Raw genomic sequence first — 26,416 nt, 5'->3', positions numbered from 1 at the left:
ATCCTGGATGAGCACCGCAAATGGGAGGCTTTGAGCACATAAAAGTCAAACATTAAGTATGCGAAAGGCAACGGAGCTAAGAGAAAATATTTTATTAAGCACACATAATCTAAAATTGAAATTTATGCCATTGTGGTAGCTGGAATCCAACCAGCTTACAAGCTATCATCGTCCTGTGCGGCTTTTGCTCTCGCTTTTCGTGTAGCATTCCCTGTGGCCGGCGGGGAATTTCCCGAAACGGGCCATCTGCCTAACTGACTGACAAGAAAGCGGAGTCTGCCTTCAAGTGGTTGTCTTCGTCCATCCACATCCACATCCACATCCTCATCCCAGCCAACATCCACCCGTCTCCCTTTCCTTTGTTGCACGCTGCCTAACTATCCATCCATGTGGGTACACAACCGCAGTGCCCTCGACTTAGCCCATTTGGAGGCACTCAGGCACTGAATCCCGTGTCGGTTGTCAGGAGTCTGCCAACCTGGGAACTCGATCCGCAAGGAGCTCATACCTTGTTGGTAGGGTAGGGTTGCCAGCTAGGAGTTGATACATATCTCTATTAAGGAATCAGCTTGGTTTTAAAAAAGTTAAATTGCTTCGAAAGCATAGATACTTTAAAATATTTACTGTAAGGTCAGTTTAGCAAAATAAAGATTCAGTTTCACTTTTCTAATCTGTTCAGAAAAGCGTATGAAATACTAATATAGTAACTTTAAATATCTAAAATAGCATAGCCAGCTGGTTCATGGTGTGCCCCTTTAAACAGTCCACCAACACACAAAGTTTTTTACTTTCCACATAATTTTCCATGTCGAGCCAAAAGGCCGTGCGTATTCGAAAGGGTATCTACAATTCGATCGGTCTGAGTGAGTGGTCCAAAGTTTCTTATTTGCCATTCAATTTGCTTTGGTTTCTGTGTTTCTGTGTTACAGGCGCTCCCTGCTCCTCCTGCCTGGGCATATAAATTGCCGAAGGAGGGAACAGACAGCAAGTCCTCCGTCCGCTCGTTCTGGCCAATGTCAATTGGTTGTTTGTGCTATTGCCGCTGATTCTTGGGTAGCCCGGACATCTCATGTTTATCTGGATGTCGTTAGCATGCGCTGAGCCTTCTGGGGTCGTCGTCCCCAGATCCCCTGCTCCATCGGGTCCCTTTATTTTGGTTACTTCTGTTTTCATCGTTGTTGTTCTTATTATTATTTTTATTATGACATCAATGGGAGCAACAGGGGCTGGCTAACTTAATCATCACCATGGGCAGAATGAGCGTTCTCCAGGGCCATCTGTTGCTCAAAGGGGTATAGGGTTACTCCAAAGGAGTCCCTTCACCATCCCAACCACTCACCTTGGTAACACCGTTTTGAGCCCAATACAAAACTCTTTAAACCGCCAAGAGAAAGTAATAAAATTGCGCTTTGCTACGGTAATTGCAGCCCAAATTAAATAGACCCACCTCGCGTCTAGGAAAACTTTTCTAATAAGAGAAAGTAACGCCTAAGCGACGTTAAATTTGGAAAGCAATTTCGCTGACTTAAGTGCTTTCGCCAGCGTCAATTATAAAATGTTTATTTTTGCCAAATGCCAGATGAAGGTTAAGCAAGTTAATGTTCTGAGCTGAATTGGACGATCTTAGTACTGGAAATGTCTGGGAAAATCTTGACTATCGACTTCACCGCTTGACATTTGCAAATGTCACCTAAATCAGGTGCTGCATGCAACTCATTGTGTTTTGTGACATCTAAATCTGCGCCTGATTTATGTTTGCCAGCAAACAACTCAATAAAGCCGAAGTCAGCTGAAAGTGACAGAGCAGCTGGGACAAATGATGAAAAGCGCACAAAGCACACAGGCAATGTCAAAGGTCACACACATACACCCAACCGGTGGAAAACCTCCCACATATGTCACGACCGATTGTGGGATATGTTTACAGGCACTTTGATCTCTTACTCGTCGCTTTCTTCATTAAAATGTCACCTAAATTTGACTCACGGCGGGAAAACGAAGAAAATGTCGAGGAAATTTGGTGGGCGAAAGGCACGTTTGAAGACCCAAGGCGACCTGTCGCCCGGCTAATTATGAATTCCAAGGACTGTGGGGTCATTAAAAATTACCCATCACACGAAGGAGAGGAGTATCCTTCCTGCAAAGAACTCAATTAACGCGGCTCCTTTCTAAAGTGCAACATGTAGCCCGTAATGGTGGGGAAATACATTTGTTTAAATTATGCTGAGTATGCCAAACAAATTTACCTGATACCTAGGTAAAAAGGTTCGGTACTCTACGAGATTAGGGAAAGGTGAAAGGTGAATTTATTAATCTGCACCGAAAGGTAGATCTTGAGGTATGGAGTTAATACCATACTTTAAAGGTGAATTGAATTGAATTGAAAAATGTATTTGCACATGGTGGGATATGAGTTGTTTGTGAATGTTTTGCTTAAACGAAAATTTAATGCTGCTATAAACCCCATTGGCCTTGAGTATTTATATTGATAGTTCTAAACGCAAATTGTTTCGATGAAAGAATATGAACTATTGCCTGTACTGCATTCACAACTTATTCAATTACAATTCGAGTGAGGAATTTTCGGGCATTCATGGACTTTGGCTGCAGCTTAGGCTTCCACTCGATTTGCATTCAACATATTTTCCGAGAGCTTCCAAACAAAAGAAGCGATTTTCCCTCGTAGCCAGGAATGTGCTAGCTCCTTTTTAATTAATTGCTCGTTGAGCGGTCGTCTTTGTTTCGCTCCCAGCCAGGCGATTGGACGAAGTTCTCACCAACTCAGGAAGCTAACGAATGCGCCTGGGACTTGGAGTTGTGGACTCGTGGGAAGCGGCAACTTTCAGCTGAGTTCCGTTCAGCTTGGCAATTACTCCAACTTTTACAATTACAACTCAATAAGTAGGTCTTTTTTACGACGGTCAGTGCGACGCGGTTGGGTCTCTTTAATTTTCGACATTTCCGTCGAATGTTTTCCCCCAAAAGCCAACTGTGTGTTTACCGCCTTTTAATGAATGAATTATTACTCATACGACATGGCTGCGCAGCGGAATTGTCTAAACAAAAACATGAAAAAACATAAATACGAGATGTGGTTTTTCAGTGGTTTACAGCGAAATCTCAGGAAAAACCCACACGTGCCGACCAAATAGGGGGAGCAACTTGTGGGGCTGCGGCCAATTAAACGGCAATTTAAAATTCCAGAAAAACATCTCACGTTTATTTACTGTGCGCAAACTTTTGTCATGGTCAGCGGCATTTCGTTGGCTCCTTGGCGAGAGGAAAAGCGGCGAAACAACAACTACGCGATTTTACTGGGCACCATATCCGAGATTGATTCACTTAACTTGGCTGGAAAGTCAATTAGGGGTAACATTTTGTTATTTTTACAGTCGTTGCTAGTTGAGTAAAGGGTTATATTAGATACATACAAGTAGAAGAAAGTCGAGCAACTGGACTTAAAAGCTGAAAATGTTGCGAAAATTAAATTAATTAATAAACATTCTTCACTTAATAAATAATAATTAAAAAAACAAAATTAATAAACAGATTCTGTCCAGAAAAAACCAACCAGTACTTGCCTAAAGTTAAAACTGAACTCTTATTAGTTAACTATAAATTCATTTAAACATTAGCTGTCTGCACTTAATTATAAATATTATATAAATAATATTTATATATTATATTTCAATTGAAAATTCACTGGTTAAAAACTCAGTATTAAAAAAAAATATTTTTCCGTGTGGCTGAATATTGTGCAGCTTTACTTGAGAACAAAGAAGCGCAACATGGAATTACTTAGTTATCCAACATGACACGGAACCAGGACACACGACACGTGACTGGTGTGTCTATTCCAAAGAGAAGTATCTTTTTCAGTCCCAGGGACCACCCACCGTGCACCACCCGCACCACCCACACCACCCACTCCACCCACTCCTCCTGCAAGTGACATGGCTCGCGTAGCCCGCATTTAGCTGGCGGGTTATTATTTACCCGATACGATTGTTGGCCCAGAGATAGTGTTGTTGTCAACAAGTGTAATTTGTTGTCTTTGCGGCGACACCCGCGCCAAAGGCAAAGGTAACTCTTTGTTCCGCACTCCGGTCACCAGTCGCCATTCACCAGTAACCATTCACCAGTCGGCAGTCACCAGTCACGCTCATTTGTCGAACATGCATTCAATTTGTCGCTATCGGAATGTTCAGATCGCCCCTTTGCCGTGCATTTCATGTGACAATCCGGAGATAAGTAGGACCTATGTGTTTACCAGGGCAAATATTGTTTAAAGGGTATTTGAGGTGCCAGCATAAAGAAAGTTATGAATTAAAAGCAAAGGTGATTAAATTAAAATTATCGTAGAATTATTTAATAAAGAGCTGCACATGAATGGCTGTACTTTCCCATATTACCATCACAAGTTAGAGTATATAGCACTGTAGATAAGGCTATCATAAATCGATAACATTACCAGATAGATTCGGAATTAATCCGTGTATTTATTTATAACTTTTATGATTGCAATCACTGCTAATTTTGCCATTCTATTATGTCAAACATAAACTGAAGGTGAGGAGATAATCACGTATAATTTGTACTCAATTTCCACTGAAAGTTCGGACCCAACTTATAAATGCGGTGAATGATAAGCGAGAACTAATGTTGGTAATAACACATAAGTATGGTATAGTTAAGGGGTTATATACATATATAGTTCACCCCTTATTAAATGTTTGTGCACGTTAGCCGAACGAGACGTTTTTGATGGACTGTTCAAATTAGGGTCAATTTAACTGCCAGTCTAAAATCCATAGAACTCATTACGAACCCTCGCTATCCAGTCAAAAGTGAAAGCGCTCAAAATAGAGGGTCAACATTTCAGCTCGGATATTTTCGATAAATTTTAAATGAATCTCGCATTTACTTCGTCAATATTGGACAGCCTGATAGACCGATGTATCAACAACGGTGACTCGATGATTAACTTTCGGGGAATAAACACAATTTCGTTTTCAATTTATTAAATTACCAGCCTTGACCTTTGACCCGTCCCAGAGGTGGTCTCTCAACCACCAATAGTCAACACTTCATAACTTTATAGCTCACATTCAGGGATAAGCCACTCGAAATCACTCGAAAATCGAATATGCATGTTTGACATTCACAATAATTGCAATATCGAGCCAGCAGCTTGAGGAATCTTCTGGCTTTGTCATTAGCATACAAGGATATTCCCTATATGTATGCACTATCTGTGTAGAATTATCTGGATTAAAATGCGTATAATGGTAATTGAACCGACAAACTTACTTAACCTTAACATAAACTACCCATAATTGAACGCTAGTTACACTTGTTGAGGAGAAAACTTCTGGGAATTGTTGACCGACCACCAATTATTATTCAATTTAAAAAGGCAGCGCGGTAATTTCTACGTGTCAAACTGTTTATGGTCGTTTAATTCCCCTTTAATTCCCAACGGGTTCAACTCGAGGAAGGTCAGGCGCAGTTAATTAAATTTCCCGAAGTCGCAATCAATCTGACGCTGAAGTTCCCTCTCGAAATTCAGTCCGCACGTCCGGCAGTTTTTCCTGGAAATTCCATTAAAACGCCGGCTGGCAAATACATTAATAATTATCGAGATAGCATTATTAATTGACCGTCTGCCCGGGGCTGCATATTGCAATCAACACCATCGACGACCTACGCTGGCGTAGCCATCGGCTTCCAGGGATTTCTGCCAAGGATTTTTAGCACCCAGGTGATTTGCACATTTTGCCTTGAGTTGAAATTTAAAATTCAAAACCTCAAAAGCCACACTGCGTCCGCAATAATATGATATGCAGCCGCAACGTCATTTGAAAAAGAAAACTCCCAACTGGAAACGACGTTTTCCCCCCGCAAAATTGGGTGGTTCTGCTGGGATTTCCAAGTGGGGCAGATACGTAGGATACGACCAGCGAGCAAAAGGGAAAAGTTTGCCAGAGTTGGCAATTGGGGTTTAATGGTTAGTCCCAACCCGAAGGCAGGCCCAACCTCGCCCCCTTCTTGTGCACCGCTCATTGCTATGCAAATTGCTGTATTTTTCTTTAATTTTATTTTCAAGCACAAAACCCACCTCATCCATCCACCCCGCATTTTCCCGTTTTCATTCCCAGTTTTCCGAGGGTGGCCTCGCCCTTGCGTTGACTAAGTAATGCTATTATGTGTGCTTGACCATACGGGCATTGCAGGGGATTTGTGGGGAGATAGGGGACAGTTTAGCCACTGAGTTTGCATGCCGGACAGGAGCCAGTCTCGAAGCTCGGCCAGGTAATTGAGGCGCTTTCCAGGAGCCGTGAAATCAGAATGACAGGACGAGGGGTGGGTGAACCGAACAGGACCTCTCGGCCGGATTATTAGCCAGAGCTCTGGCATCAATCAGTTGAGACGTTGAGTGTGTGGGATGTGAGGCAGCTGCCGGATGCTAAAACATATCCGGAGTCCAGAGGTGCGGTCTGTAATCTTCAGCTTACAGGCTCATCCAACCAAATTGTCCGATTTTCGACTTGGACTTGGAGTTGGCCATGTGGGAATGTGGGAATGTGGGAATGTGATTCACTGCTCTTTTGTTTAACTTTCACCAAGCTTTCCCCATTCCTTCCCATCTTGGCATTGTTCAGTTCAGGATCCTAATTGTTTTTTTCTGATTAAAGCTAGTTTTACGGGTTTTCTGCTTAACTAAAAGGTGAGTCTGTGCCTAAACTTCTAGTTAAGTGGAAAAGTTTTACTATGCTATAAAAGCTCAGGAGATTTAACAAATTAAATAATACTTTGGGTACCGTTTCCTTGAACTTAGAAAGATGCCAAGAGAGGTAAAGAAGGTTTTTGTCTGGTTATCTGCTTTTAGAAATTGGCTTCATATCTATGCTCCACCTAGTACCACCTTAATTCCATTTATTACCGTCCTATGAAAACTACTGACGAACTGAATTCCTTCAACTGGTCAGCTGCGTGATATTGACCTTCTCAAACCGCACTTGTTGGCCAAGTGCAAACGGTGACCGCAAGCGAGTCCGGACCAGACCAGACCGGAATGACATGACCGCAGGCCAAGAGTCCGGCCTTCCGGTTGGGCATACGTCTAACCAGCTGTCTTCGGCCATGTCTCTTTCGCTGGCCACCTTTTTCCGGCTCTGGTCAGAAGCCCACTTGATAGTTTTGCAAAATCAATAGACGCGTCGCATACCCCTTCGCGTGGATTAGTAATGGGTGAGGGTGGGTGAGAACGGGCGACGACGACGTGGTGGTTGCCATTGAAATCAAACGGCGGATGTGGTTCCGGGCATTGGCAATACAACAAAATTAGCATTGAATGCCAGGGCAAACGAGTGGTGGCGGCTCTGGGCTGTGGGCTTCCCATTCTCCGAGCTCGGAGCTTTGCCGTTGTTGGTTTAATAGCTGTCATATGGGGAAATGAGGTCTTCGCCAAGCACTCACACTCGTGCGGATATAATTTGGCGCGGAATGGAATCGGAAATCGAGGTGGAAACGGGCATAGAGTTATTGGAATCCTAGTTAGCTGGCAATTTGCGTGCAATTTTTCAAATTAGTCAGGTCGGCGATGACGCATGTTCTTTAATGATTTTAATTACCCGCGCCCTTTTTATGGAACCCTGAAAATTGGTATTGCAAGTATGCAATTACAAAACTCTCACTACACGGAGTCTGCCCGCTAATCTCTCTAATGGCATCGCAGCACGACCCAAAACGTGGCAATTTGCACATTTCCAAGGGCTCCAAACTCTTGGCGTGCGCACGCAAGGGAAGCCGATCCCCAATCCCCAATCCCCAATCCCGCAATCCCGGAGCCAAGAAGTTGGCCAAGCAGTCGGATGAGGAGCGCAAGCACATGAAAGTCCTGATGAGTTTCAAACTGTGAATTACGAGGGCGCTGATGGGAGAAAGGCGCCCAGCACGAAAGGCGAACACTCGGCGCCAAATAACCCAGTTAAGAATTTTCCTGGAAAGCGCTTTAATTCAATTTTCAGTTTGCGTTCGCATAATAAACTCAAGTGCAGGCAAATGCAAATGCAGCTTACTGGATTTAATGAGCTTCAAACTTAATTGTTACAACCAGGCGGCATGGCAACCTTACACCATCTGCGTCCCCATCCTACTTGCACATGGTATGACCGTCGCCCACGCAGGATGCGTAGGCCATCATGTGCGGAATGGTGCTCTGCTCGTAGACTCCGGTGAACAGGTGCGCCCAGGGACCCAACGCGTAGACGGGCACATCGTCGCCTCCGTGGGAGTCCATGTCGATGGGCACACCCGAGGGAAACTCATCGTCGTGGGCTCCCTTCACCACTGTGGTGGGATCCTTGCGCTCCAACGTCTCCGCGTCGTAGAAGTTCTCGTAACTCGGTCCGTTGGCGTAGCTCAGCACCATGTATGGCTTGCCATCGTGTCCATTTACGGGGGTCTTTCCAAATACATCCGATCCACGGTACTGAAAGGAATCAATTTATTTATACCTCGGCTATAAAACTGCTGCACAACATGTAATCTGAATTCAATTACAATTTCACTAGTGCTCATAACAAGTTCCACATAACCGGATAGTTCTCATGATTCCTTACCGAGTATCCTGCGTAGGTGAACACATGTGAATGATCGGCGGTGACCACCAACAAGGTGTCATCCTCGCTGGTCAGCTCCTGGGCAGCGGCAATGGCCTTGGAGAACTCAATAGTTTCGTTCAGAGCCATTCGCGCCTGGTTGATGTGGTGGGCCTGGTCGATGCGACCGCCCTCGATGAAGAGGAAGTAGCCCTGCTCGTTCTGGCTCATGTACTCGATGGCCTTGCGGGTCATCTGCTCCAAAGTGGGTTGGCTGCTCTCTTCTGTGGTCTCCATGAGGTACTGCAGGTGATCGTCGTTGAAGAGACCGAGGAGGCGATCCGTTTTGGTGACATCCACGGCGGCCAACTCTGCGGCGGTGGTCACATAGACATTCTTTTCGCTTGCTGATTTAAACTCATCGATGAGGTTAAGTCCATCGGTACGCTTGCCCCAGGATTCCAGACTGGCGTCCACAAAGTGCTTGCGTCCGCCGCCCATGATCACCTTCAGCTTGCTGCCCACCTCGCCGCGGGCCAATTGATAGGCAATGTCATTGATTCCAGAGCCTGCTCCACAGTCGGTAGCCACCTCCGCATCGTTCTCCCAGTCGCGCTCGGCGATGTGGGCGTACACTCCAGAGGGCGAGGCGTGAGTGACGCGGGTGGTGGTCACCAGACCCGCCCACTTGCCCGCATCCATGGCCCACTTGGCAATGGAGTCGACGTGGGTGCTCTCGTCCAGCATGACCTTGCAGTCGGTGCGGGGCACCTGGCCATTCACGCCAATGGTTCCCTCTTGACCTTTCACGCCACACAAATAGGCAGTGGCCGTGCAAGCGGAGTCGGGCACAATCTTATCCACGGAATAGGTCTTCGAGAGGCCCGTGAAGGGGAAGTTCTCGAAGGACAGGGACTTCTCCTCGCCGCCCAAGAGATTGCGAGCCGCTGACGTGGTGGTCACACCCATTCCATCGCCGAGGAAGAGTATCACGTTCTTGGCCTGGCGCTTATTCGGCTCAGAAGCCAACTTCTGTTGGACAAACTCCACTCCCTGTTGGCGCCAATAGGCGTTGGTCTCCTCGCCATCAACCACCCGGAATGCCTTGCTATGTCGTTCCGGTTCCGGCATATCCGGATGCATCCTGTGCTCCCTGCACTCCTCCGGAGTACGGCCGCATTCCGGAGCGGACCAAGCGGGATGGGCTACGATGAGCACGATGGCGATCAGTAGTGCGTTCAGCAGGCGGAACATCTTGCACAAGACTGACCCTGGCCAGTGGTTACTCCGACTTTGGCCTATCGAGAGATTCGGCTCGAACCGATTGCGATAAGATTCGATAAGGCGGAGACGTGTAGCTCCCATAAACGCGAAATCGCATCAAATCTAATACGCCACCTAATTCCCTTAGTCCGAACCGTGCTTTTATTTACGATGGCCAGCTACAAATTTTATAGATTTATAGCACGTGAGTAGGGGAACTTGTGTGGATCATCAGTGGTTCCATTGAAATGTCCCGGAAAACGGCTCTCCCATTGGGCTATTGGCCATCACGTAATCAGGCTGGAAAATCTCGCGGAGGCACGTGAATGAATGGCAGTATAACCAGTTAACGAAGGCAATGGTATGTGGGTGGGTATGCCGCATTTCACATTTATTTGGAGCCATAAAAAGCGGGTCATAAACAGGTGACTGTTTTCGCCTGGTGGTTTTCCTTTTTAATATCAAGCTGAGAAATGCAAAGGCATTGGAATGGAAGAAAGGCAGCTGCCTGCCGCCAACCGTCGGAAAGGTTAAAGTTGACCATGGCAAAAGAAAGTGGGGGAGTACGTTGGGGTGGCTTGACCTTGGCTTGACCTTGGTTTGCACTTGGCAGCAAGGAAATTAGCAAGCGAAAGGAAAATGAGTGGCAAGCAGCTAAGCTGCAACTGTTGAATACGCAAATCTTAAAGTTTGCCAACGTGTTTGGCCACTTGAACTTATCGCTATCGCTCGCAAAACCGCATTGGAGGTAAACAAACGCTGAACTTAATTGCTAAGCATAATAATAGTAAATTCTTTAAAGCAATTATAAATCGAATCACCTTTAAGCACATTTATAATGTAAATATTTATGTTCGCAAAATGTCCAATCGGGCGTATACGTAATGTATTGCTTATTTACAAAATACGCTTAAAGAATGATTGGAAATGGGTGGGCGGGGCAAGAATGCCGCAGCACAAAGTTGCGGATTTAATGCCGCCTAATAAATTTAGATCCCCGTTTCGAGTGTCAAGATTGTGGCCATTTTAGCCAAGTCAATGACATTAATCAATGGGGCCAAGGCTCTCGTCTTGTATGCGGTCAATTACCACCTTACACCACAACCCATTTTGTTCTCCTGGATCAAAGATTAATCCCTGCGTCCTAATCTTTTGCAGGAAATTCATCGATCTGTTCATCCTGGAGGAGAGCAGCTACGAGAAGGACGTCAGCTTCAAGGTGCACATCGGAGAACCTCGATTGGCGCCAGGTGAGTTTTGGCCACACGGCGACAGAAGATACGTACCCAAAGAACCCAGAAACCCCATCCGCAATCCAAAAGTCCCCCGAATTCCACACACCCAAAATGCTAACCAATTACGTGAAAGCAGCCCGGCATCAGTGCACCGAAGACAGCACAAGTTCTTATCTGTCCTGTTGAGAAGTTCAACCTGCGACACCCGGGACACCAACACTTCAGCACCCAAACTTTTAGCCCCATGTTCCCATATACCCATATACCCAGCCCCCAACTCCAACCCCTTCTGACTCTTTCGCTTTGACCCCAAATATTAAAAACAGGTGGAAAAGCCCAAATGAACGAGAACAGAAAAAAGAAACGAAAACTTTATAAATTGGAAATTCCAATTTGAATTGAACCAAATTGTTACCTGGTTTCGTATGTCTTTTCGCATCCTATCGCCTCATGGGTTCTTTTATACTTTTTGGTCTTTAATTTGTGTTCTTTATGCTTCTAGATTCCACTCACTACCGTAAGCCTTGAATTGTGCATTAATTAATTTTATTTTAATTGAACACGAAAGCGTAGAGCGCTGAAATGTGGAACGAAAAAGGGGAAAGGCGAAAAATCTCTTTCGGGTTTCGGATTCTTGAGAGTAACATTTACTTTCTGCTCCATTTGTTTCCTTCACCGAGTGCGGAAATTGCGGGCAAAAAAGTGCAAATTCATTTTATTCGTTTGGTTTTGGTTAAACCCCGAAAATTCTGCCATTTCACGAGAATAAGAAATATATATAAATTAATTGCGTATTTTTTAGGTGTTGTGTATGTTTCAACCTTAGAAGATACCCCTTCCTGTTTATGTTTTCTCTTAAATATTTATTTCCCCATTCCCTTCTGTGTACAATTATTTGTTTCCTTTGGATACCACATATATTTATTGGCAATGGGCAGAAAATATATATTTTGTGTTGTTTCTGTGATGCCTCATCGAAGTTAGACCAATTAGAATAACTCACTCGCATCTCCGTAGCCCCAAATCGAATGCTAGTCTCAGTCCACAAAGATCTGATCCTGTCCATCTAAGTCCCCTACTCCGCAGCACCACCACATCCCAATAGATCCCCCGTACTAACCATCGACATTTGCTTGTGACCATAACATGAACTAGATTAAACATTCCTCATACTTGTCTCTCTAATCCAATCGAACCACTCGCCTCCGTAAATGACAAATGACACATGATCAATCCTCACGCAGATGACACTAATAAGGAATCATTTTTCAATCGATTTTTTGGTATGTAAACGTCTGTTCTTTTGCCACATATTTGCATATTGCGTGATCGATCGACCATTTCAAGTGTTCAGTTAATAGTGAATATGCCAGAAAAGGTGATCAATGGAGAGAGATGCTAGTAAGCGGTCGGCATTATCATTTCATGAGTTTTCTATTATTTTGATCGACTAACCACCATTAGCCCACTCGTCGTGTACATAAAATATATCGGTGTCGTATTCATAAATGTATCTGAATGTTTGGGCATTGAGTATCTGTGTGTGTTTGTGTATCTGCATCTGCATTTATCCCGAACAATTGCGCTTTTTTCGACGCAGCAGCCACGCACTTGATAAATGCAAGCTTCAAGCTTCTGTAAAGTAATACTTAAAATCAAAGCAAACAAAGCACCAAGCCACCAAGCAAGTAAGCCGGGTTCGTCTTCAATTGAAATAAAGTTAGACCAGGTCACAGTTTTTGGTAATGTTTTGGTTATCTCTATGCTCGGCGGACATTTGTAAACGCGCTTGTGCCCGCTCCTCCCACATTGTTGTGTGCCTGTGCCCCGACTTGCTGCTCGAATTCGATCCGATCCGATCTGATATGATATGATATGATCCGATCCCGATCTATACCGATCCATATCATCGGTACCACTCAAACATGCCTCTCTGCATCGCCAAATCGATTTGTAAGTAATACACGTAACCGCTGATTAGTAACCGATATTTGGCTTTTGTTTCCGTAATTTGTGTTCCTTCTTGATTTCCGTTTACCGTGTATTATCTGTGTGTTCTAGACCTAAGGCAATATAGTTTAAGCGTGAACGGCTTCTGACCTAAGTTAAGTCCATGTCGATGTATTCAGTTCTGTCTTGTCAAGTATCTATGTATCTGTGTGCGTGCTTTGATCCTCTGGAGAATTAAAACCAAAGCTAAATGTAACAACCCGATTAAAGACCAACCACCACAGTCATCGCATATTGGTTAACTGAATATTTAGAAAGTGATTGTTGAAGCAATATCCAACATGTTCGAGACTTTTTAACAACGATTCTCTGAACTCTACCCCCAAAAACACACCATCCATTCTCGATTCGCCTTTGTCGATGTCTGTAGAAAAACACGAACATTCCGGAGAACCCACTCGTGAGTCATTCAAATCGGGGGTCCTAATGTCAAGATGTGACCTTTTGCATGCCTGGTTCTGTCAATCCTTCAATCCTTCAGCCTGTCAATCTGCAAATCTGTCCTTTGCTTATGTCTCTGTCTGTCTAATATGCAGTTTTTAAATTTCTATTTTCCACCCAATTGCATCCTGATGGCACTTACATATACATTTCGCAAGCTCATTGAAGTCACTGGTCTGAAACGAAAAGTGCTTTTAAAGAGTTTTTATTTTCAAGACGATATGTTGACCCTTCAATGAGTTTTTGATTTTGCTATCCTCCCCTTCGGTTGACTTCCCCCTCTTCAATTAAAGCCCGCATCCCATTACCGCCATATGTTTCTAATTAGTTTCGAACTAATTGGGGCGTATGTGTGCTTTAGTTGAAGTTTATATATATTTATATATATATTTGTAAAACCCCGCTTTAATCTTACTTTTTTATCTATTTCCCGTCACCACTTCGTTTGTATGCCACCACAAACTATGTCTGTCTAGTTATACCCTATTTAACTCCATGTAATCTTAAGATATTCCGTTGTGGGGATGTGGCTGCATGCAATACGGTGTTTACTAATCTAAATCATAATCAGTTGATTAACTATTTGATCACCTCCCTGGCAGACGATGAATTGGCAGCCAAAATCAAGGAGGTCGAGAAAAAACCCGTTCAGGATCTGACCGAACTGGATCGCATCCTGTTGCTGAGTAAGCCGAGAAACGGAGAACTGACCACCGCATATGTGCGCATTCGAGAGAGCCAGGAATTCAAGGTGAGTGGATTACCCTTGATTGGATTGCACTTGGATTGGCCACCTAGCATATATATACATATATATAGCCCAATAGTTTCAAAATGCTAATGAAAGACAATCACATTCACTTGACGGCCAGTAAATCCCAGCTCACATTTACATCCGCGCAGTAAAGTGAATGCGTGACAGTCACACCCATTATGAATCCCAGGTGGAAAGCCACGTCCTTATCCGAGCGCCATATCGAGTTACCGTAAAGCGCTCAGGTGCACGGCAAATAAGCACCTAATTGTGTGCAAATCTCCAAATGACACGTTGAGTGCTCTGTTTGTTTTGGGTCTCTGTGTGCTTATTGTCTGTCGGTGGCGTATACGTAATGTGAGCTGGGGAAAAGTTGGCCATCAATCCTGTGTTTTGACTCTGCCTTTTCTAAAGGGTGTTTCAAATCAGTTCCTTTGAAGGTATATAAGGTTGTTAGCTTCAGTTTATTATCATTATTCTTTTATGAAACATTCAGGCTACAGTCGACAAGTTGGTGGCCAAAGCGAACGTTTCTGCCGTCCTTGGCACTTCATCCTGGAAGGAACAGTTCAAAGATGCCCTCACCGTTATCCCAGGTAAACCAACTCGTTTTTTTCAATTTGCAATCAATCCATTTTCATGATGCAAACAAACTTTTGCAGCCGATGAAAGTGAGTTTGATAACGACGATGAGGAGGAGGAGGTGCCCAGTTGCTTCAGCTACGTGAGCCACTTCATCTGCCTCTTCTGGAAGGTTCTCTTTGCATTTGTGCCGCCCACTGGTAAGTATCCTTTTCCTGTCCAAGGATTCAATCTATAACTACCGTCCCGATTGCAGACATTTGCGGCGGCTACGTTACCTTTGTGGTGTCCATATTCGTGATTGGCGTCATCACTGCCATCATCGGAGATGCCGCCTCCTATTTCGGCTGCGCCCTCAACATCAAGGACTCGGTAACGGCCATCCTGTTTGTCGCCCTGGGCACAAGCATACCAGGTGAGTGATCCGAAACCGCCGGCAAATGTAACCTTTATAAACACCGGACTCCCATCTGCCCTCCAGATACATTCGCCAGCATGATTGCCGCCAAGCATGACGAGGGTGCCGATAATTGCATCGGCAATGTCACGGGCAGCAATGCGGTCAACGTGTTCCTGGGCATCGGCCTGGCCTGGACCATTGCCGCCGTCTACCACAGCTCCCATGGCATGACCTTCAACGTGGAACCGGGAACGTGAGTAGTCCTTTAGTAAATCTTTAAAATTTAAAGTGCTTGTCCCAAAATTAGTACTTAAATATCTTTATATGAAATACTTATGTTCTTGAAACTTGGGCAAGTAGACACCAGTAGATTTGGTCTTTGACTAAATTTTAGAAATAACATAATAATTGCAATTAACTACAGTGTCTAAGTATAATATCCCTTATTCTAACAAATTCATATTTCTAGCATTGGATTTGCCGTGGCGCTCTTCTGCGGCGAGGCCCTGATTGCCATAATGCTCATCATGTTCCGGCGCTGGCACAAGGGCATTGGCGCCGAGCTGGGCGGTCCGAAAGTATCGAAGTACATCAGCGCAGCGATCCTGGTGTTCCTGTGGGTGTTCTACGTGGTCATATGCATACTGGAAGCCTACGACGTCATCCGGGTTTAAGGAGTTCGCAGCCGCGTTGGTTTGGCTTTGGCTTGGTTATTCGCAATGACGTTGGACTTTTCCGTCAAATTGAAGGAACCTTACGGCGGAAAATGGAGCTAACCGATACTTAGATGCTATCGAAAGATGCTGTAGATGCAGTTTTTATATGTAAACTTATGAAATTGATTTATATATATATGAATGTGCTCGGCGCGATATATAAATATTTCTTGTGTAAAATTTATGTTAATACTAAAAGTAAAATTTAAAAGTTTAACTAGGTTTAAGCCAGGCTTATATACAAACAATTTTTACGATTATTGTCTCTATTCATATATGAATTGTAAATACAGAAAGGCTGCCACGGCTCAGCAATCTTGTAACCGTAACGAGATCATTTACTGTTATGCCATATATACTTAATTTACTTTCTAAAGAATACGATTATATTTATTTTATCATTCTGTGTACAACTTAAGTCATTGTTGTTGTTTGTTAAAGCTGTACTTAATCGACCCCATAAAATCAAAACGGGAAAATCGGAATCCATTTAGAGTTTAAATCGTGTTCCGTACTCCAAACTCGATATTGTCTCTCCATTTGCCGAATACCATTGTTAATTTAATACATGTGTAAGTTTTAGAAAAGATCTAAAGGTTTTAGCCAAGAAGAAACGCAGTCCCTCTAGCCATCTACTACAAATACTACAAATATAACTACTACTACTGAATAGGGGCCTCCTTGACAACTAGTTCTAGTCACCTCACACTATCGACACAAGTCCAACTAGCAACACTTTCATTAACTCTGACCAAAGCAAAAGGCGGCACTACTTACTAGCGATTAGCTGTTAGCGATTAGCCAGAAAGACCATCAGTGTGTCCACACTGCACTATAAAGAACTACGAGTACTACCAGTGAGCACTAATCAATTTACTTAAAAAAGACTTTCTATTCGCTTACGTCGCTGGTATCGAAGAAGAGAAACCTGGATATTAAGGCAAACACCAAAACAATAGCGAAGTAATAAGGAAAATTACTAGAATTGATTGTAAACCAAATGTAACGAGCAGGTACATATTTTTTGTATAATGTTGTACTATTTTTCATATAGCAAAATTCTAGCAAATTAATGGTGGGAAGAGGAGCCTAATGATATTTATAGCCACATGCATAAATTTGTATTATATATTTGGGGTCACACAACTGTACGGGGAACTCGTTGAGAAAACTGCGCCAAATTTAGACGTAATTGATTATTAATTACTGCATACATATATGAACTATTAAACAATTTAATAAATATACAAACATCAATAAATAATAATGTACTAAGTTATACTGTCAACGTTTACTGCTAGATATTATAATTAAATTTCTTTTTAAATTTATTTCAATCATTGCCTTTTTATTTCCCTTATTAAAAACGAACTTCAGACGATGTCTGAACACTCCTAGGTTTTTCATAGATCGCGAGATATAAATGCAGTTAACAGACGGTTACAAAAAATCGACCAGGGTCAGGGTAAGAAATCCGTGGCAAGGAAATCAATATAGTGCGAATAAAGCGAATAGTATATGAATAGAATATGGGCAAGTGCTGAGGAGCAGTGAATGTAACAATACGACACAGAGGATAACCAGATATATAAGCAGACATGCAAACAAATTACCCATAGACGATTATCTTTAATGGCAAAGGCAAATAAAACGATTTAAGTGCTTCCGACATAGGGTGTAGGTACTTCTAGAGAACTAGGAGTAGAAAGCGTATCTGAATGAAGAGAAAGAGCATGTTACTTTAGCAAATTATAGTTTCCACTTTACTCTGATTGCGTTCTTAAACATTTTGTATTGATTTAAAAAATTTTAAAATCAGTTGCACAACTAAATGATAGGATTCGAATCTATTGCGTTCTTTATATAAGTCCCTATTAATTTGACGAGTTTCGAAATCAATTACATGTGTGTACCATAGTTGACAGAATTCGAATCTATATCTATATGCTTTGATGGGCAGACGAAGCAGTTAATATGTATGTGTATTGTACAATATTAATCATTTGCTGTTTGTTATCGTGTTTTTTCGAATTCAAATTATACCTGCATTTTTAAATGTATACTTATGAATGTGATTTTACCCAAAAACCAAAGCAACTACAAACATATACTCGTATTTACTAAACCGATAAAGTATGCAAATAGTCGAATAGATCGAATACCACATACATATGTAGTTTTATGTAGCATATGCTTGGGGTGACGATCCACCGATCTCACTAACCGTATCTCTTCTCACTTCAACACGCTATAAGAAAATACCCAATCGAAAGCTACATATTTGAATATATTTACTCGTACTCACTATAAGAAAATACCCGTTGTCGTAACGAAAGCTAGGATCTTCTGAGAATCGAAGGAGTATATGGCTTATCGTATTACCTTATCGAATCGAATAGAGCCTAGGCCCTAGAGTTACTGGCATACGAATATATGTATTCCGTGCATGTTTACCAACCGAATCCCAATAAACTAACACATTAAACCGATCGATCTGGCTGTGATCTTTTCACTTCCCTGAAGTCTTGGGCTTATCCTTATCGCTATGGGAAACTGGGGGAGGCGACTTCTCTGCTGCGGTTATGTAATGCCCCAAAAAAGCGATTCCAGATAAGACCAACCGCCAGTTGCGGAAGATGAGCGGAGCGCCACGGCCCGTGGAGATAAAGTTGTTTACAGGAATCCGGACCGAGCACAAAGACAAACAGCAATGGCAATAAAGCAATGGGACGGAGAGACAACCCAGCTGCAAGCTAATTAAACTTGCGACAGAACGAAGCCAGTCGCCAGTAGTCCGCCAGTTGTGAACGGAGCAATTTCCAGCCGGGAGTGTTTGCAATCCTGGTACTATCCCGAGAGAAGGGCTGAAAAAGGTACGGACTGTAAAATACCCAGTTCATATCTATTTCTTTCGTGCCTTTGGTGCTATTGATAAAAAAACGAAAGATACATGTCATACTTATCATATATCAATCATCAGTCATTTGAATATAGTTTATTATTATTATTTTAACTTATTGTTACAGATAAAGTTACATAAACTGCATATACCCTTGCTCGGCACACATCCAGGATACCTCACGGCAAATATGTCCTGCAACGAGAAGACAGCGCTTCTGGCAACGCAACAAGGACATCAGCAGCGGCAGCAACAGCACATCATTGTTGTGCCCGCGACGGGGAAGGATCCAAAGGATTATGAGCCCATTTTCACAACTGCTGAGTAAACGCTTTCCGTCGCATTTCATTAAAAAATAACTTCGTTACACAGTGCCGCCTGCCCGCTTCTTTCGCAGATATTCCTACGGACTGACGCTGGAGGAGCTCCAGCCCTTCGCTCTGGATCCCTGGTGGCAGGCCGTGCGGCGGCTCAGCTGCGGGCTCCTGGGCCTGACTTTCCTGCTGACCCTGATTGCCGGACTGTTTATGGCCTATTCCGGCAGTGTCTGTCTGCCAAATAGAGCAATTAGCGGAAACGCGACCACGACAACGATGGCCACGCCACTATCCTTGGCTCTCAACGGCTCCCAACTGCTGATGGCCAGTTTATAGAGGCCGCAAGCTAATCTGCGTAGCATTTTGGACATGCCGCAATCCACCGGGCGAAATTGCATCAGCCGCATCAGTTCTCACTATTAGCATTTGTTTGGCTTGCCGGTAATGGATGCGACCTAATCCTCCTCCTCTCTACTCTTTACCCCTACTCCAGCTGAGTGATAAGCGATGCACCGCGGAATTGATTGGTGGTGAAATAATTATACTGATTAACTTATTTGCTATACAACCGCCTACTCGTAAAGTAAAAGGAATGCAACAGGTATAAGGAAGCGTTTCCGACCCCATTAAGAACACTGTGTCGAAAACTTATTAATTTAATTAAATATATATGTATGTACATATATATATGAATATTATTTAACCTAATAAACGAAATGTTTTTTTCATCGCTGTATTCTGGTTTCGGCTTCTGTGAGTTTAGAAGTTAACAAACCGCCCCCACCCTGAAAAATGGTTTTGATTCTCATTTATTTTATAAATAGTTTCAGCATTTGTATACGTGTCCAAAAAACGTTTTCACCACGCCCACTCTAGCGCCCACAATTTACAAAATCCTGTAGTGACAGATGTGGTACTCTTGTCATTTTGGAGGTTTTAAAAAATTTAATTGTAAGGACATATATGTACCTTTGGTCAATAAATTTAGCCGCTAGTAGCGGCTGCTCGTGCTCGCATTTCGTTCAGCTGAGTAACAGGTATCTGATAGTTGAGGAACTCGACTGTAGCGTTCTCCCTTGTTTCAATTTGACTTTTTTAAATATCTACACCGTTACTACTTTTTTCTACATGACACCGTAGCGCCATCTGTGCACTAATCAGTGTTGGATAGCAGCGGCGATTTCGATTAAGCAATCGATTATTTGTTGCATATGTTGTTTACGGCAATTGTTTATATTTATTTACTGCTGGCGAAGTGATTATTCGTGATGGATTTCGACAGTCCCGAGGAGAAGGAGTTTCCCGGGCTGTACGCCTCCGAGGCGGCGGACGCTAAGTCGAGGAAGAGCAAGGAGGAGAGCGACTGTGAGTGGAGCGCAAAGATGTGGGCGTAAGCTGGGAAAAAATCAATGGACTCACCTTGCCTTTGCAGTTAGTGAGGATCATGACCACAGCAAGAAGGACTTGTTGATCGGCCGGCGCAAGGACAAGAAGGAAAAGGGCAAGGATCGAGGATACGCCGCTCTGGAGGGCGAGAGCTCGCCGGAGGAAGATCTGGACACCAAGTGGGTGCAGGTCAGCTGACCCAGAGACTAGTAATATTTTTTCTTTATTCTCAGAAGTCCATCCAAGTCGAAAAAGTCAAAGACCTTCAAGTTCACCAGCTCCAAGAGCAAGGAGAAGCGGGAAAAGTCACGGGACAAGTCCGAAAAAGACTCGAAGCACGCGGAGGAGGAGCCTTCCGTCTCCCACAAGGTCAAGGAGAAAGAGCGGGATAAGGACAAGGACCGTGATGAGCCCAAGAAGAAGGACAAGGAGGAGAAGCGCAAGGAAAAGGACAAGAAGGCTGACAAGAAGGACAAAAAGGATAAGAAGAGCAAGCAGCTGTCGCAACAGCAGGACGACGCCTCCGCCGCCGAGGAAGTGCTGGCACTTGGATATCCCGTCTTCGGGGTGTCCGTCAGCTTGGCCACCGAACGATCCCGCTGCCACGACGGCGTGGATATTCCCCTGGTTGTGCGCGACTGCATCGACTTCCTGCAGGATCACCTGAAGTGTGAGCAGATCTACAAGATTGAGCCCATCAAGACGCGTCTGATGCACTTTAAGCGGTTGTACAACAACCGGGAGCACGATTCCGCCGTTGATGAGCTCAACCTGCCTACCGCCTGCAGTCTGCTGAAGCTCTTCCTGCGCGAACTGCCGGAGCCACTGCTGACCACCGATCTGGTGGCCCGCTTTGAGGAGGTAGCCTCTCATCCGAAGGTAACCACGCAGCAGGCAGAGCTGCAGCAGCTGCTTGAACAGTTGCCCAAGTGCAACCGCACCCTCTTGGCGTGGGTGCTGCTCCACTTCGACGCGGTGATCCAGCAGGAAAGACACAATAAGCTCAACGCTCAGTCCCTGGCTATGCTGCTCAGTCCGACGCTCCAGATGTCTCACCGACTAATGGTGGCCCTACTCTGCCACTGCAACAACTTGTTCGCAGACGTCCAGCTGATAAAGTGAGCAAACACCGGTTAGCCGGATAACAGTGGTGGGAAATATCTAAGTACCTTTGTGTTGGTAAAAGAGAAGACCACATCTAACAACCAAAGTTAAGTCACAAGTCGAATCGAAATCATTGCTAAGAAGTTAACTACTAAACTGTTAGTGTCTGGTTTCCATATTAATATGATATAAATTGCTTTGAATATGATATGATAATATAATAGGTACTTATACAAACCCAGATAATTCCCACCACTTTTGTCATTTGATAAGATTGCTGCTATAAAAGTCCCCAGATTTAGTCGATTTTTTTGCTACCGAGGATGAGCACATTACCCCGTAAACAGAAGCGCTTTCCGCGTATCGCCAGTTTCCTAATCAGGCAGAATGGCACACATTTAAACAAAGTTATCATCTGACTAAATTGTCATCTCTTAGGTATGTGCCCCCGTTAACATCGGCCAGCCCAAAGCTTCCGGATACGCCGGAGGACATCCAGACGGAGTTGCGCAAGCAAGACAGCCTCCTGTCCCAGATCCACAGCGAAATGAACGCCGGGTTCATTACCAAGAAACGAGAGGAACAGCTGTGGGAAGTGCAGCGCATCATTACCCAGCTGAAGCGGAAACTGCGCACTTTTGAGAAGAAACAGGAAAAGACTGCGGAGGAAGTAGACAACAGCAGCAGTGCTCCGCCCGCGGTAGCCAGTGAAGATACCACTGATTCCAAACCAGCAGTCACTCCGGCCGTATCTACGAACAACAGTATTTCCCAGGAAGAGCCAAAATCCGATACACTAACTCCGAAAGATGCTCCCAACGATTTTACTATTGATCCCAGCACTGGCTTTATTTTGCTCCCCAAGTCAAATCCGCACCGCGAAAATTTGCTGCGGCTGCAAATTGAATATGACGAGCTGATGGAATGGCAGAACGAACTAAAAGCACGTATCGTCGCCGAGCGCAACGAAGTCTATAGGCTCAAGCAGTTGTACGAGCAGCAGTCAATAAACAGTCAAATGGCCTCCTTGGCCTCGGGATCTCAGGCTCCCCCAGAATCCGACTATGAGCGGATAATCGAACACTATACACGGGAGAATGCGCTGCTGGAGCACAAGAAGAATATGCTGGGCATGGAACTAAAGGAGGAACGACGGGCCTGTATTGCTCTTCAAGTGGAGCTGCGACTCCAGCAGTTTTAATGTATTAATTCGATTAATGTATTACTTGGATGGGTCAATTTGAAGGATATAACTAAGTTCCTATTCCGGAAACTAAATGGTCACATTTCCAAAGAAACAGGAAAGGTCTACTAGGCAATCATAGCAGGTTTCTAAGATTCGTAGTATATTTTTTTCGGCTGTCAAATCATTAAGTTTTGAAAGAAGACATGTCTATGTGACATACCTAAAATATTCAAATGAATAAACTTTTGATAAGTCATTTATCTTCAAAAGCAGTCACAGTTTTAAACGGTGTCCCTTGCGAATTGGAGTATATGAGAAATTTAAGTTCATCTAAAATACTGCTAATTTGTAAAACGGATTCCTGACGCCTAAAGTCAGTTTATTGTTTATTTGGAAATGACGAGCTGGTTTCAAATTTGACCCACCGAAATATATGTATGTATATAGGGTTACCAATTTTAAATCTCAATGTCTACTTGCGATCAAATGCTTTGTTCAAACTATAATTACTGTTAAACGGCGCAAAGCCCCAAAGAAATCTTGTTAGACAACTTTATTGCTTTCAAAAATTAAATGAGAAAACAAACAAATTGATTTTTCTGTACTGAACTATTACACCGAATTATGTCCCCTCGAAGCATTTTGTAAAAGCCGGTAAAGCAGCTGAGTTTGAATGTGCTGATAATCAAGATCCGATTTTCTAAATCGGTCTGATGACTTAATTCCAATCCGGGAAATACAGGGCACCGATTAGAAGATGTTTAGACGACGGATTGGCTGTTCGTTGGGGTGAAACGGAAATGACATCATCGTCTATTACGCCTTGTCAACATTGTGATGGTCAAGGAACCGAGGTGGGCTTTGCGTGTTACGATTATTTTATTTAATATTTATTATTAATAATTTTAGAATACATTATCATTATGCATTACGTTCGGGGCGTGTTTTCTGTATTCCGTTGAAGTACAACTTAAAAATATCACACACAAATACCACGCGAGAAAGATGAGTCCTCCGGAATGCCAAACCGCGACAACTCGTTCTCCTCCATGATTAAGTTATTTCCGCTGGACTACAGATCAATGGATCCATAGCTCTACGGGCACTCCTTGTCGCTGATCTTTTGAAAGTCTAAGGAAGAGCACGAGAAAGGGTTTTCATTAATAATCATTTGTAGATAAAAGTAATATGGGTTAATTCCCCTACACTTACTTGCATTCTGGAGACAATTTTCCGTCTTCATCACGCACAGATTGCGATAGGTCTTGGTGGAGCCCTTGTCGTCCGCAGCGCAAATGGATCGGTACTCCTGCGTGTCGCACTCCATGACGCACTTGGTGCTGGGATCGGGCAGGCCGAGGCACTGGACCAGCGAGAGGGCAAACAGCGCCACTATAAATAGACGGAGGCATCAGACCCAATTAGTTAGGCAGAAGGCGTGCGAAAGAACCACTGCCCGTCAGCCGGGCCCGCATACAAAGTGCCCTGATCAGCCCATCGCCCATGATATCACCCACAATCACATCGCCCATGTCCGCCCATTGATTCTCCGCGACGCCAGAGCGTCTGGCAATGCCAACGAATCGGAGTGCCTGACTTTCCTATGGGAGGGGCGATTGACGTACCCTGGAATTAGCGCTGCATACCCAATTAGCCATGCTGGCACGCAACGGAACCAAGTGTGGACACTACCGAGCTGCGTTGCTGGGGTGTCTAACCCAATGACTCAATCGAAGTATGAAATTTTCCATTCATAGGTTTGCGATTGCAAATGAATGAAGTTCATTGGGCATGAGCAAAATACTCTTCATTGTGTTTCGAAATCGTTCTCTTTATGTAAGCTATGTTAGTTTCAGCCTCCTATCACACGATTTTGCAGTTTAGGGTCTCCACTTTGTGGGTTACCTTTTTTTGACGCAGAAGTTCTGATCATCACACATTTATTTGCAAAACTCAGAAGCAGTAAGATACATGCTTACATTCACATAAATTTGAATTGAATGGTATACAATTTAATATATTTTCGGGAAAACCCCTTATATAGTATTTGGAAGAATTAATGAATGCGACTTAAATGTTTTCAAGGAGAGTCGCTCAGTTATACACTTGAAATTGATTTATTTATTTTTTATTGATAAGAATGCTTTAAATGTTAAACCCTGTGCCAAATGAATTTGTATATACACTAGTTTGACCTCGCATTTTTAGCAAACATAAAAATTAAGTTTAAAGCATACCAAATTTTCTTAGAAAGGGTCGTAAAGATGTTGTTTATTTAACATAAAAATGTTTGGAATTTCTTCAAATTAAACAGAAATGAACCCCCAGGGAAAATAATTATATTTTAATGACAGAAAATTCCACATAAATCCTGCTTTTCTTTCATCTCACGTCGCAAAATGTGATTCAGTCCACAACGAGGATTTCGGTGTCTCATGTATTCTTTCTAAGCAATTAGTTTAAACTATATACTTACTGGCCAACAATACTGCTGAGAGCTTCATGCTGTTACTAGTTGATTTAGTTTTCGGATTGGCTGGAGGAGTAGTTTTCACTTTAACGATGCGATGGCCAACACTTTGCACAATCGTATTTGCTTTGCAAGAACTTTGCGGGTCAGACGAATTAATTATGCCGTGCCTGCGCTTGGTTTCTAGCTGATTAAAATTGTTTTACGATTTCACGATTTATATATATTCAATTGAATATAGACGCCTGATTTGGGGCTTGTCACTGAACTTCAGACACGTGTGTGCGGCAGTGTTTTGGTTCTCGTTACGTTGTAGATTAATTCGCGCACGATTCTTTTTCCTTTCTGATTCTGATTCTAATTCTAATTCCAATTCTGATTCAGAATGTAGAGCTCATAACTGAGAATTGAGAGTTAAGAACTGAGTACTGAGAACTGAGAACTTAGCACCGAGTACTGAGAGCTGAGTACTGAGAATTCAGAATTCCGATTCCGTTCCGATCCGAATCTCTCTATCGGCGAGGCCGCACAGCACGCGTCCAAATGCGAACTGAAACTAAAGCGCCGACCGAAGATATCCTCCAGCCAGCAAAAGCAAAAGTCGAGTGGGCTGGCTAGTCGATTCGATTGACTAACTGACGCGGTGACTCGGTTGACTGATTGATGGCTTGGCGGCTGGACGATGTCCGCTGGGACTGGGATTCGTATCGGATTGGTATTGGTATGCTGGGATGCTGACCGCTGTTAGATGTTGGTTCGATGCTGGGATGTCGATGTCGATGCCGATGACGTTGCTGTTGCTGTTGCTGTTGCAGATACTTTGATGCAGAGAGATTTTGAGTCTGGTTTGGGTTTGGTTTTGGTCTTTGATTTTGGATTTTTTGGGCAGGAGATGGGGCCGGGTTCGGCAATCAATCAATCAGGGCCTGTCCGTCCGACCGGCTATCTGTATCTCGGTATTTGGTATCTGAATCTGTATCTCGGTATCCGTATCTGTATCTGTATCTGCGGCTGTCGTCTGCCGTCGTAGCGCACGAATGATGTCCGACC

General features: G+C 43.7%; 5 protein-coding genes across 12 annotated transcripts in view; 3 read left to right on the top strand and 2 right to left on the bottom strand.

Annotated features, from left to right (window-relative positions):
* The window catches only part of LOC117143289 (sodium/calcium exchanger 3), a 36,960-nt gene extending 19,619 nt beyond the window's left edge, over window positions 1-17,341 (top strand). For 4 of the 8 annotated variants that reach the window (XM_033307879.1, XM_033307876.1, XM_033307877.1 and 1 more), the window contains 9 exons: window positions 11,025-11,116; window positions 12,346-12,384; window positions 13,482-13,511; window positions 14,155-14,303; window positions 14,803-14,902; window positions 14,969-15,088; window positions 15,145-15,303; window positions 15,370-15,541; window positions 15,758-17,341. In XM_033307879.1, the coding sequence (XP_033163770.1) occupies window positions 11,025-11,116; window positions 12,346-12,384; window positions 13,482-13,511; window positions 14,155-14,303; window positions 14,803-14,902; window positions 14,969-15,088; window positions 15,145-15,303; window positions 15,370-15,541; window positions 15,758-15,962 (1,066 nt within the window). In that variant the 3' untranslated portion in view covers window positions 15,963-17,341. Of the gene's footprint in view, window positions 1-11,024; window positions 11,117-11,603; window positions 11,619-12,345; window positions 12,385-13,481; window positions 13,512-14,154; window positions 14,304-14,802; window positions 14,903-14,968; window positions 15,089-15,144; window positions 15,304-15,369; window positions 15,542-15,757 lie in introns of all 8 variants that reach the window. The other 4 variants (XM_033307880.1, XM_033307883.1, XM_033307882.1 and 1 more) reach the window with 4 other exon arrangements.
* On the bottom strand, window positions 8,066-9,857 carry LOC117143290 (membrane-bound alkaline phosphatase). Its single transcript, XM_033307885.1, has 2 exons — window positions 8,625-9,857; window positions 8,066-8,494 (listed from the first exon to the last, which is right to left on the bottom strand). Exons 1-2 carry the CDS (start codon window positions 9,855-9,857, stop codon window positions 8,156-8,158), a joined length of 1,572 nt encoding a protein of 523 aa, XP_033163776.1. The 3' UTR covers window positions 8,066-8,155.
* Window positions 17,342-18,767: 1,426 nt separating the features above from the next.
* Window positions 18,768-19,903, top strand: LOC117143728. The gene is made up of 3 exons (XM_033308532.1): window positions 18,768-18,877; window positions 19,031-19,227; window positions 19,301-19,903. Exons 2-3 carry the CDS (start codon window positions 19,094-19,096, stop codon window positions 19,554-19,556), a joined length of 390 nt encoding a protein of 129 aa, XP_033164423.1. The 5' UTR covers window positions 18,768-18,877; window positions 19,031-19,093; the 3' UTR covers window positions 19,557-19,903.
* A 585-nt stretch (window positions 19,904-20,488) lies between these two features.
* LOC117142731 (ralA-binding protein 1) lies at window positions 20,489-23,486 on the top strand. The gene is made up of 4 exons (XM_033306901.1): window positions 20,489-20,585; window positions 20,653-20,785; window positions 20,840-21,724; window positions 22,149-23,486. Exons 1-4 carry the CDS (start codon window positions 20,489-20,491, stop codon window positions 22,909-22,911), a joined length of 1,878 nt encoding a protein of 625 aa, XP_033162792.1. The 3' UTR covers window positions 22,912-23,486.
* A 270-nt stretch (window positions 23,487-23,756) lies between these two features.
* LOC117142732 lies at window positions 23,757-26,400 on the bottom strand. The gene is made up of 3 exons (XM_033306902.1): window positions 25,373-26,400; window positions 24,109-24,288; window positions 23,757-24,027 (listed from the first exon to the last, which is right to left on the bottom strand). The coding sequence occupies exons 1-3, from the start codon at window positions 25,398-25,400 to the stop codon at window positions 23,993-23,995; spliced, it is 243 nt and encodes an 80-aa protein (XP_033162793.1). The 5' UTR covers window positions 25,401-26,400; the 3' UTR covers window positions 23,757-23,992.
* Window positions 26,401-26,416: the final 16 nt, after the last annotated feature.

Source organism: Drosophila mauritiana, chromosome 3R (assembly GCF_004382145.1).
Source record: "Drosophila mauritiana strain mau12 chromosome 3R, ASM438214v1, whole genome shotgun sequence".
NCBI lineage: Eukaryota > Metazoa > Arthropoda > Insecta > Diptera > Drosophilidae > Drosophila > Drosophila mauritiana.
The sequence above is the reverse complement of the archived record's forward strand: the minus strand, read 5'-3'. Positions and strand labels throughout refer to the sequence as shown.

What these genes read in the sequence shown, in the direction of transcription:
- LOC117143728 (XM_033308532.1), top strand. Translation starts at nt 19,094, where the DNA reads ATGTCCTGCAACGAGAAGACAGCGCTTCTGGCAACGCAACAAGGACAT. An exon ending in CCCATTTTCACAACTGCTGA is followed by an intron (nt 19,228 to 19,300) that starts GTAAACGCTTTC and finishes CTTCTTTCGCAG; the next exon opens with ATATTCCTACGGACTGACGC.
- LOC117142732 (XM_033306902.1), bottom strand. Translation starts at nt 25,400, where the DNA reads ATGAAGCTCTCAGCAGTATTGTTGGCCA. An exon ending in CTCAGCAGTATTGTTGGCCA is followed by an intron (nt 24,289 to 25,372) that starts GTAAGTATATAG and finishes GTCTATTTATAG; the next exon opens with TGGCGCTGTTTGCCCTCTCG. An exon ending in AAATTGTCTCCAGAATGCAA is followed by an intron (nt 24,028 to 24,108) that starts GTAAGTGTAGGG and finishes GCTCTTCCTTAG; the next exon opens with ACTTTCAAAAGATCAGCGAC.
- LOC117143290 (XM_033307885.1), bottom strand. Translation starts at nt 9,857, where the DNA reads ATGTTCCGCCTGCTGAACGCACTACTGATCGCCATCGTGCTCATCGTA. An exon ending in TCACCTACGCAGGATACTCG is followed by an intron (nt 8,495 to 8,624) that starts GTAAGGAATCAT and finishes GATTCCTTTCAG; the next exon opens with TACCGTGGATCGGATGTATT.
- LOC117142731 (XM_033306901.1), top strand. Translation starts at nt 20,489, where the DNA reads ATGGATTTCGACAGTCCCGAGGAGAAGGAGTTTCCCGGGCTGTACGCC. An exon ending in GAGGAAGATCTGGACACCAA is followed by an intron (nt 20,786 to 20,839) that starts GTGGGTGCAGGT and finishes CTTTATTCTCAG; the next exon opens with AAGTCCATCCAAGTCGAAAA. An exon ending in GCAGACGTCCAGCTGATAAA is followed by an intron (nt 21,725 to 22,148) that starts GTGAGCAAACAC and finishes GTCATCTCTTAG; the next exon opens with GTATGTGCCCCCGTTAACAT.